At 43.5% G+C, this 11,091-nt stretch overlaps 2 protein-coding genes across 4 annotated transcripts; both read right to left on the bottom strand.

The window, feature by feature from the left end:
* Window positions 1-232: 232 nt before the first annotated feature.
* On the bottom strand, window positions 233-2,073 carry LOC120453794 (sulfhydryl oxidase 1). Its single transcript, XM_039638665.1, has one exon. It carries the CDS (start codon window positions 2,046-2,048, stop codon window positions 384-386), a length of 1,665 nt encoding a protein of 554 aa, XP_039494599.1. The 5' UTR covers window positions 2,049-2,073; the 3' UTR covers window positions 233-383.
* Window positions 2,074-2,358: 285 nt separating this feature from the next.
* Window positions 2,359-4,176, bottom strand: LOC120454113 (sulfhydryl oxidase 1). 3 transcript variants are annotated; one of them, XM_039639143.1, is made up of 2 exons: window positions 4,060-4,176; window positions 2,359-4,002 (listed from the first exon to the last, which is right to left on the bottom strand). In XM_039639143.1, the coding sequence occupies exons 1-2, from the start codon at window positions 4,060-4,062 to the stop codon at window positions 2,386-2,388; spliced, it is 1,620 nt and encodes a 539-aa protein (XP_039495077.1). In that variant the 5' UTR covers window positions 4,063-4,176; the 3' UTR covers window positions 2,359-2,385. The 3 variants fall into 3 exon arrangements, with proteins under 3 accessions (XP_039495077.1, XP_039495078.1, XP_039495076.1); XM_039639144.2 differs by having other exon boundaries at window positions 2,359-3,675; window positions 3,745-4,144; XM_039639142.1 differs by having other exon boundaries at window positions 2,359-4,142.
* Between the last annotated feature and the right edge of the window lie 6,915 nt (window positions 4,177-11,091).

Here is an 11,091-nt window from a genome sequence, read left to right as displayed (position 1 = left end):
GCCAGGACCTAAAGGACCTAAATGGTCCTTCGGCTGGAGATGGTAAATGGGTGGGTGGCGAATATACACGCACTCACTCACACACACATTGTCGCTTCATTTAATCTAAACGCTTAATTTAGCAAATTTATGCAATTTTCATGTCACTATACAAGGGTAAAATACGCATTTCTCTACGAGTTTATGCAGTTTTTTAGGAGAAGCGGACATACGAGGTTTTAGACTTGATTTCTTTCGAGTAAAATCTTGTATTTTGTTATGTTAGTATTTTATAATTTATATTTATTTCACAATTTTATGGCTGAAGAAATAACAATTGTATAAATCTGTTCATGCAGTAAGTGTTAAGATTATAAAAATTTACGATTTTAGGGATAAAAATCCTAATCGTATCCCTGTGGAGTGGGCAGGCCATAAAAGCTAACATTCTTGATATCGTACAACTGTTTCAAATACTTAAGAACTTCATCAGTTCGCCACTCCGAATCATTCGAACGACAGGTGGGACAATTCTGCGGGCTGGGAAACTGAATCTTCGGGAACTTGGGATCCTCCGTGGAGTCACCAGCAATGCGTTGATTGACTTCGTTGTGGGCTGCCCACAGCCAGAGGATCTCCTCGTCGTGGCTCTTCACCGCGGTCAGATTACGCCGAATGGCCATCTGCTGAAAGTGCTCCGAGCAATCCGTGCATCCAAAGAAGTACTTGGCGAAACCATGAAAGGTTTTCAGTATGGAGCCCACCTGGAAGTAATTTGGTGGCTTCGCTGCCTCCACGGTCAAGTGGTGAAACAGTGTCCACATGGAGCAGGTGAAGCTTCGCAGCAACGGACGTGATCCAATGCAGCCAATGTAACGCCGTGCTTTGAACACCCTTCGTCCCTTCTCCAGCGAATCCACCAAATCGCCAAAGTCAGCTCCCTTTATGCTCTGCTTAGTGCTCAACGAGTTGTCCAGATCCGTCAGCAAAAGCTTTCCGTCCTTATTCAAGGGGTTGTGGTATCTGAAAATCTTGATAATATTCTTTAGGGCATTCAGGCTATTACCCTCCAGAAGGATCCATTTACGAAGCTCAATATGCAGCAGCTTGTCGATGGCCTGCTCCAAATCGGCACGATAGACCTTCAGTGGAGGCGCAAGGACCTTGGCAAGGATCGCTTGATGTTGGTGATCCAGGAACTCTGTGAAGTTGGCTGCTGCAGCGATGGGCAGTGGTGGATCTGGCTGGAAATTGCGGTTCCTAAGGAAATCACCAACTGCGCTTGCATACGCTTCACTGGAGTCCGACGAAGGTGCCAGATATTGGGCGGTTCCATTTTCATCAATGATAGCCAGTTTATGATCGGATGGACTCAGTCCGAAATCGGTGAATATCTGGGAGTTTTCGATGATCCTCACCGAAAGCACTCTGAATGGCAGCAGTTCCAGCAGCGTGTCCCTGCCGATCTTAGAATTGGTTGGCTGGAGAACAAGAGCCAGAAACTGCACCGGGCTTTCATCATCTTGAGGATCGAGGAAGATGCCCATGCCATTTGGTTTTAGGGGACGAAAGTTTGGCTGATCGGGTCCATAGTCATTTTGGGATACCAATTCGGCCAGTGTTGAGCGAATCAACTTGGGATCTTGGCCTGGGATTACCGCACCAAGAACATCATCGTTCCTTCTCATGTCGGGACCAAAGAAGCGCAATGACGGCGTCTGCCGTATATTGAACTCCCTGCAGAGTTGGGCATTTCGCTCCTGGGCACAATCCACGGCATAGATCCGGAGAACTCGCCGCCACTTGTAGAGGTCGCGGGAAAGGGTCTTGAAGATCGGTGCAAAGCGATGACAGTCGCCGCAGAAGCTGTTGAGGAACTGCACCAGCTTGCTGCTCTTCAAGTTGAGAGCCGGCCTGAGCGACTCGTTGTCCAGCATAATCACATTGTCTGTATCGCTATAGAGACTCGCCTCGTTCGCCGACTTGCGGTCATTAAGCCGGGCCAGCACATCGGCGGAGGGGGAGACGAGGAGCAGGCCATATAGAAGCGTTTTGAGTAGCCGAATCATTTCAACACTGTGCTCACAAGTCAAATGAGCCACTTGAACTGATTCAATAGCAAGGGCTCTTTGGTAATTATAGCCACATTTGGATTCGCCCTGCTCCGGTTGTTAAGTCTCCCCCACCATCCACCATCCACCATCCACCATGCCCCAAATCTCTCTCTCAAAACAGGTTTTCTTATATTTGTGACTCGCTATTCCATCCAGGCACACCCAAAAGAATTCACGAATTTCATATATATATTATATTATAGGTGGTGTGTACATAAAAAGATACCAAGTTACCATTGGTACAGGAAAAACAAATAAATAAAAATAACTTCTATTTTCTAAGATGTATTTCTTATTTTGTACATTTCTTTGCCGTTTTATGATGATTTGGCAATTCATAAATGCTTAAATACTTTAAATCATACACTCGTTTCATGTATTTCAGCACCTCATCTCTATCAAATTCATCCGAGTCTTCACTGTAGCACTCCGGGCAATGTTTCCGCTCCGGAAACTGGACTTTGGGAAACCGCGGATCCTCCGAGGCGTCACCAGCTAGCTTTTTATTTACCTCGTTATGGAACTCCCACAACCAGAGGATCTCCTCGTCGTGGGACGTCACTTGCGCGATCCTCCGACGCTTCGCCAACTTCGTGAAGTACTTGGCACCATCCTGGCAGCCGTAAAAGTACTTAGCCAGGCCGTAAAGTCCAATTGTCACGGAGCTGGGCGGATATGTCTTCGACTGGGCCGCCAGGACGGTCAAGTAATGGAACAGTGTCCACAAGGAGCAGCTATACCGTCGCGTATGTGGTGTAGAACCCAAGCAGCCGACATACTGCTTGTCCGTAAAGATGGGATCCAGTCGTGTTTGCAGATCATCCACCACATCCCGAAACTCCTCACCAGTGATCTCATCGACCTTAAACAGATGCTTCACCAGGCTGTTCAGCATTCGCCTGCCATCCCTGCTTAGCACATTGAAGCGGCGCAATAGGCGAATAATATGACGCAGAGCCTTGAACTTGTAGCCACTTATGAATGGCGTCTTGGGTATCTCCACGTGCAGTAACTGCTGGATGGCCTGCTCCAAGTCGTTCTGAAAGAGCACCTTTCTGGACTGCAGCACATAGTCCACAATGATGGCATCGTATTCATCCGAAAGCACATTTTCGGGCGCTGGAGCTATTGGCCATGTGGGCAGACTTGTGTGCCCATTTTGCTGCAGAAACGCAGCAACGCTGTTCACGTAGGCAGAGCTACTTTCACCTTTGGGCCTGATTGGTTGGACTCTTCCAGATCTATTCAAAAGGGCCAACTTTTGTTTGCACGGCTTCAGTCCGAAGTTGGCAAACATTTCGGCATCCTTGATAATCCGCACACCCACATTGGGATATGGTAGCATGTTGAGAATCGTTTTAATGCCAATCTTAACTGGATGGACCAGCAAAATGTATGACACCTTGTTGTCGAACTGTGCGTATACTTCCTGCAGCTCGTCATTCGGCTCTATGGGGTCAAAGTTGAGCTTTATCCCACTGCCTCCACTGTAGTCATTTTCGGACAGATTTCGGATGAGTTGCTCCACAATTTCCGTTGGGTTTTGAGTTTCAATATCTGTGCCAGTTTCGTAACGCGACCTCTGAAATTTGGCGGGAAAATATCGAATTGTAGGCGTAAACCTAATGCGAAAATCACGACACAACTTCACATTTTCCCAGAGGGCACAGTCAACAGCATAAATCCGGAGTACACGGTTCCACTTCTTCAGATCAAAAGCCATTTTCTTAAAAGTGGGTGCAAATCTCCGGCAGTTTCCGCAGTAGGTGTTCATGAACTGCACCAACTTTCCCATGGCTGGTGCAGCTAAACTCCTTTCCAAACTGTCACCCAGCCCAACAAGAACATTGTCCACTTCTGAGTACAGAGGTTTTACATCTTCATCACAGCTCTTCATTAAATGTCCTTCCTGTATAAGCAGGGTAAGGATAATGCACGTATAATATGGTAACCCGAAATGCCAAACCATTTTATCCTAGGACCGATGATAATATGCATTTTCTCACTCCACATGGCATAATTACAAAACCCACTTATCTCATTAGCTTCGCCATTTATTATATTGTGTAAATAATTAGTAATTGTATTATGTGCAGAAGATTTCTTTGAATTGTAAAATAGAAATAAATGAAACATTTACAAGATCATTTTTAAAAATTAGAACGATGAGTGTCCTTTTATCGCAAACCTTTTTTATCTCAAACAAACTAAGATGATTATTCTTGTAAATAAATTAAGATTACATTTTTTTAAAAAAGTGTAAATTGTTGTCTAATAGGAATAGCGAAAGGTTATCTTTCAAAACTAGGAAAAATAATATGTAACCGTTATTGCTGTTCAATGTAAGAAGAGTAACTAAAATATTTTCTTATAAATCATAAACATTTTAAACGCAGCGATTGGATTTGTTTCGTTTTGGATTTTAAAATAGTTTGAATTCTGCTTCGGTTATTAACAACTAATTTTATAGTGCAAACCAATTTCCCAAATTATATCAAGCAGCCATCTCAAAAGCATCTCACTTAATTCTTGTAAACTCCCTTATCCGTTTAATATCCTGAATAGTCCTCTAGATAATTGGATCTAAGTGACACTAAACGACCCCAATGGGTTTTCAATTATCAAAACACATTCAAATGCGGAAATGCCAGCAGGATGTTGGCCAAAAACAACCACAAGGACATGAGCCGAACAACGAGCTCGGGAATTTCGCACATCGTTTCACACACACACACACACACACACGCACACACATGCAACAAGTTGGCCAGAGCAACAAGTTTGGTAATAGTTTACATCAAAAGTGGCCAAAATATCAGATGCACAATGTGCCAAACTTTGCGGCTTGTCTGTCTCATTTACATGGCTAGCGAATCCAGCTAACCGCAGTTGACGTCACGGATTATGGCCATGATGAGATGATGAAACAAGACAAGCGCCACTCGAAACTTTGCTTGCCAAACTTGTTCGGGTGTGAAAACAAGCCTCAAATGCAGCTTAAAACTTTTTGGCAACAGTTTATGGCGGGCGGCAAAAGGGGTTCATTTGTATTCCCCCGCAGCATCCTTGCCACTGCCACAAGCTGGCCAACTTTCAACTGGCTAATTTAATTTTGCAAGGAGTCCTGGCGGCTGTTGTTTCTGGCATATTTTATGGCAGATTAAGTGTGAAAAGGCGTTGCAGTGGAAATTGTTGAGCTATTTTGCGGGGTAGATAGGATTGTTAAGGAGGTAATAAAGCCAGTAATCAGAATTGTTGTCAGTTTTAGAGTATGATTAGTTAACCATTCCTAAGTGTATCAAATGGTACGAAAGACGGGGCGTATACGTAATATTATAGCAATAAATACATGTAATAAATCTTTTGTTGATTGTTACATTGATTGTTATTAGAATTCCCTCCACACCATTTATGCCTTGTATGCATTTTGTTTAATTAGACCCTTTACCATTTCCTATTACCACAACAATTGTCGCACAAACTTTCAATCAGCAAAAAATCATAGAAACAAGTGGAAAAAACCGAATCACAATGAATAGCTGGGCAAACATGGGGCTTAGTTCTCAGCCAAACAGAATCCCCAACCCAAAGCACCCAAACCAGATGAAGTCGAACCCATAACCACCCGGCATCTGATAATCAACAATGCGCTGACTGACATGAACAATGTAGCAAATCGGTTTGCAAATCAGGCAGCAGAAAACGGAGCCAACTCAGTCACTCAGACATGATGGCAGTCGTCAGTAAAAATTGCGTAAAATACAAATATTGTGCCAGACTCATTCCACACATTTTTTTTCCATCCTTTTTTCGCATTTTTTTTTTTTTTTTTTGTTTTCGATGCTGTTTTGTTCTTGGGCCAGGATGCACTGCGTGAGCTTGATATCGGGATATGGGTTAGGGAAGTTGGCGGGCTGGCGGCGGGGGACGAAGTCCATCAAAACGATTTGAATGCGTCGCTGACGTTGATGAGTTTGAGTGAAATGCGGCAGCGTATGGCAGGATGTAGGAGGAGTAGGAGTAGGAGGAGGGGCGGGGCGACAGGAAGAGGGACAAACAACGAGGCAAGTTCGTCAATCAAAAGCTAAACCGAAATCTCTTCATGCGTGGAACAGAGTAGGCAAAGCAGGGCATAACGGCCAAAGGATGCGGCAGGATGCAGGACTACACTGCTGGAAAGCTGGAAGGATTATGTTGCAGGAACTCATGTGTGCGACTTATTATAATCCATTTTACAATAGGATTGCTAATAGTACAAGGCTACCAAAAATTATAAACAAACAATATACTTTCAGAAAAGCTTACTAACTTTAATGCTTTATTTGTTACTTGGTTAATGTTACCGGAACTCACAAGAAATGTGGTCTAAAACATGCATTCTAATTGATTTATAATTTTCAAATTTAGCTATATTTATAACACATCACCTATTTTCCCTGTGCATTTTCCCTTGATGACGCTGAGGATGCGTTAGCTGTTTGTTTTGTTTTAATTTTCTCGATTCTTTTTTTCGCCTGACTTTTTCCCTTTTTCCGCTGCCACTCCCCTCCCTTTTTTTAGCTGGATTCTGGTCGTTTTTTTTTTTCGTTATTTGAAAAACTCTTCAGCTGGTGAATTGTAGCCATGTTTTTATTGTTGTTGAGTTTGGTTTAGTTTGTGCCGCTCTAAGCGGTGGCAGTTGCCATTACCAGTAGCCATAGCCATAGTCATAGTCATAGTCATAGTCATAGCCAGTATCTGTTTACATTCGCCCACTTGGCCGTTTGGAGCGGGAAACGCATTTGACATTTCATCGGATGACTGTCTGAAATCGCCGCTGATGATTTGATGCGTTTTCTATGTGTGTGTCGAGTGCTGGCTAAAGGGGGGGGAGCTTGGTTAATAGGGAGGGGTTTTAAGGGGCTACAACAATGCCCTGAAATTTGCATTGTTAGCAAAACACTACACAGTGCAAAATGAACGGGCCAAAGTGCCCGGCAAACGCACCCACACGCACACACTTGACAAGTCGCCAAACCAAACCAAGCTAAACTGAACCAAACTGAACAGAAACCGAAGCCAATCCTAACCAGAAGCCCCCCGCACACGACCATGCCCCCCAGCTTTTACTTCCGCTTTTAATTAAAAATAAAAAATATGTACACTCAGGCATAGAATATAAAAAAAAAACGCACAGGATTCGCAACCAAACCAAACAATAACCTGCTGCTGCTGCTGCAGCAGGCCAACAAAAATGGATGAGGGAAAAAATTCACAATTATTTGCGTACAAAAAGGCTGGAAACACAAAAAAAAAAAAATGAAGCCGAGAGAGAGAAATTGAAAAACCGCATCGCATCGGGGTGGTCCTGCAGGCAGCTATTTGCATATGCGTATCTCACAGATACGCACTTTGGTGGGCAAGGACATGTGAAGGGTCCTGGGCAGGACATCAGCAGCAGCAGCGGCAGCAGAAGCTCTTAATTTGTCTGCAAATGCAGCAAACTAATGAAAATTACGCAATTTGAAAAAATGGAAAAAGTTTTTGAACAGGTCGAAGGGGACTAAAAGGATGAGGCTAAAACGCTGGGAATGAGTTTGAGTTTGTGCAGGTGCAGCAGGTGAATAAATAGGCAAGGAACATCTAAAAAGTTCCGCTTGCTGGACTGAAATTACCTCTGCACTTCGAAGAAAATTCTTTTTAATTTTAATATAATTTTTATAAAAATTATGCCACCTTTAAAGGAAGCAAAACTACATAATTCCTAACTTTTGCATATTATTTCCATGAAAAAAAAGGTTTTATATTGTCAGGGATTTTATATAACATTTTTAAAAAATTTTGTATTATTAGTCAGGACTTACTGCATTGTCGTTTTTATATATTGAGTAATGCCAATGTGCAGTGCGGGCCTAAACATTATTTTCCCATCCCAGTCAGCTGAGTAAAACAAACTAGGACTCCCCATTTGCATTAGCAAACAGGACGGTGCAAACAGGACATCCTTCCTGGGCGCCGGCTGACTCAAATCGAATTAAAACAAACAGTTTTAGTTGATTTTTTTCGCATCAATTTCATGGAGGCAGCATGGCAGCAACCGCAATAGACAGCCCGAAGCCACAAGAGCGGAGACTAATCTAAATAAGCTTAATAATTACCTGAATAAAAAAGCGAAACAAAACGATGGGGAAGAACGAATAAACTGAATCGGTATGAAACGCAGCCACATACTATAGTTCCCAGCAAACATAGTTGGCAGCCCATTTAAAATGCGTTTGTGTAATTGATGATGTACAAAAGTCGCATTGGCGGCCCGGCGATGATGCCTCATTAAAATGCACTTAATTAAAATGCAATGGCAAAATCAACAGCAACAGCAATAGCAACTGCAACTGCAAACTGCAACGGCGACTGGTGGCGAAGCATTTAAGACGAAATCCAGTTTGCTTTTCGATAGAAAAAGTAGCAGACGAAAAACCCCAAGACAGGCAAAAGAATCAAGCTGGCAGACTCAGACGGCAAAACACCAAGAATGAAGAGTGTCGCATCTGATGAATATGGAACTTGCAACTTGACTTTGACTTTGACTGTTGTGTCGCGTTGCGTTGCGTTTTGTTGTGTTGCGTTGTTGTGTTGTGCCTTTGCAACTATTTCGTTGCGTTGCAGAAATTGCTGCACGAATCCATCGGAGCCACATCCACAGCCACATCTACAGCCACATTCAGCTAACCGAACCAACCCAAGCTGGCCAGCAAAAAATGTCATAAATAAATTGCTTAGCAACATTCACTGACGCGCCAAATAAAATCCCATAAATGATCGAATGCGATTTTTAGTCTATGCAGCAACGGCGGTGGCGACAAAATGAAAAACCCAAGGAACAACAGCAACTTTAGAACAAACTAGCCAAACAAACCACATAAAAGATGCCAGCTATGAGGATATGGGATACCCTCTCCAATTCGATAAATGATTTTAAACCCAGGAAAGATTTTTTGAGAGTGCCTTGTTCTACTGTTTCCTTCTTTCTAAATTTAAAGCAACTTTAAATAAAGTTATGAAATATTAAATAAAAATATCTTATACCTTGTTACCTTCTTTCTAAACTTAAAGAAATTCTAAATAAAGTTATGAAATATTAAATTAAAATATCTCATATATTTTTTGGGAAAATATCACATTTTGAGTAGGTATCTTTTGTGTGGCTCTTGCAGAGATTGTTTCAAAAATACTATCAACTATCTTATACCAGCTATTATAGCCAACTTCTGGTGAGAGCAATCCAGAAAGGCGTTGTGTAGACAACGTTGTGATGTGACTTTTTGCAGCCGCCAAGCGAGCAGGCAACTTCTTGTTGCGACTTTTTTAAGAATTTCAAATGTTTTTCCTGGTAAATTAACTAAAAATGCGCTGAAAACGCTCGCAAACACAGCAGCAAGCTCGACTTTGGCTTGGAGGCAAACCGTTTTTGTGTCGCTATCTGCAGATGGGGACAACACAACACAACACAAAAAAAAAGAAAAGATACAAAAACCAAAAGGAAAACAGATAGACCAGAATCTGGAGAGCAGCCGAACGCAGCAATTTCCTATTTTACCAAAGTGGTCGTCGCATCGAGTTCGCGTCATTAATGTGGCTTTTAAATGCGTTTTTCATCGTCGAGGGAGGAGTGCGGAAAAGCGCTGGAAATTGAAGACGGCGACAATTGGGCGGGGAGGAGGTGGTGGAAAAACCAAGTCAAGTCAAGTGTGCGCCTTAATTATGTGCGGCTCTTGAGAGTATTGGCTGATTTTGTAATTAGGTTTTCATTAGAACTTGACCATAGTTGTGGGCCAGTCCAGTCCATCTTGTTTTGTGTGTGTGTGAGTGTGTGTGTGCTTACGAGATACGAGAATGCATTCCATTATCCACTGCTGAGGTTCATAACTCCCAGGCTAATTTGTTGCAGGTCACCTGACCCACACACACACACGTCGACTCCCATGGCTCCACCTCTTCTGGCTGATTGAGTTATACCCGTACTCCAGTCGGTACTCTTTCCAATTCCCATTCCCATTCCCGTTCCCGTACATATGTAAACAACCAGTAGCCAAGTGTTTGGCCAACACGGGCAATAAGACAAGGCTAACGACTGCCGGCACCACCAGCATCACAGCACCACAGCACCACCCATCCTAGAGCCCCACGAGCCCCACACGAGCCACAGTCTCAGTCGCAGTCGCAGACTCCCAGCCACAATCAAAGTGAAAGATACGGCTAAAGAGCCATCGTCTGCATTTGTCTTGGCCACGGCAGTGTGGGGATGAGGCTGCAGATGAGGATGAGGATGAGGATCAGCCGGTGTACAGCTACAACGCTTTAGCCGGGCCGCGATGAGCATCCATTGAGCCAGAGATCTGTTAAGCCGTGCACTGCAAAAATATTTTAAAAACTTAAACTTAAACATGAACAATATTTATAGACTTTTAGAAACTAATAAAGGTATCCTATCCCAGAACCATTTATATAAATTGCTTTAAGCATATGGTTCTGATGCACTTTTTTCAAAGTGTAGTTACCATGTGGGCCACTTTCTTTAGCTGTGGATTATGCAGAGACAATCCGCGAGGAGGCCGAAGTATTGAGGACGAGGATGGGGTAAGGAGTATGGAGTAAGGAGTATGGAGTAAGGAGTATGGAGTATGGAACATGGAGCATGGAGTATTGAGCATGGAGTAAGGAGCATGGAGTTTAGAGCATGGAGCATGGGCTGCTGGATGATGGCGCTGCCAGCGGAGTCGTGGATAGAAGGCGGCTCAGCTCACGTCTAGCAACTGCATTTTGATTTATCCACGCGCTGCTGCTGCTCCTTTGGCTGCCATTGTTGCTGTTGTTGCTGGCGGCGCTTCGGCAACTGCTCGTGATTAGCGTGGCGTTTGAGAAGGTGTGTCCCAAACAGAGGCACCATTATAGCCACCGAGCCACTGAGCCACCGAACCACTGAGCCACCGAACCACTGAGCCACCGAGCACGAGCACCT

This window comes from Drosophila santomea, chromosome 3R (genome assembly GCF_016746245.2).
Source record: "Drosophila santomea strain STO CAGO 1482 chromosome 3R, Prin_Dsan_1.1, whole genome shotgun sequence".
NCBI classification, from domain to species: domain Eukaryota; kingdom Metazoa; phylum Arthropoda; class Insecta; order Diptera; family Drosophilidae; genus Drosophila; species Drosophila santomea.
Note: the sequence above shows the minus strand (reverse complement) of the source record. Positions and strands in the feature narration are given on the sequence as shown.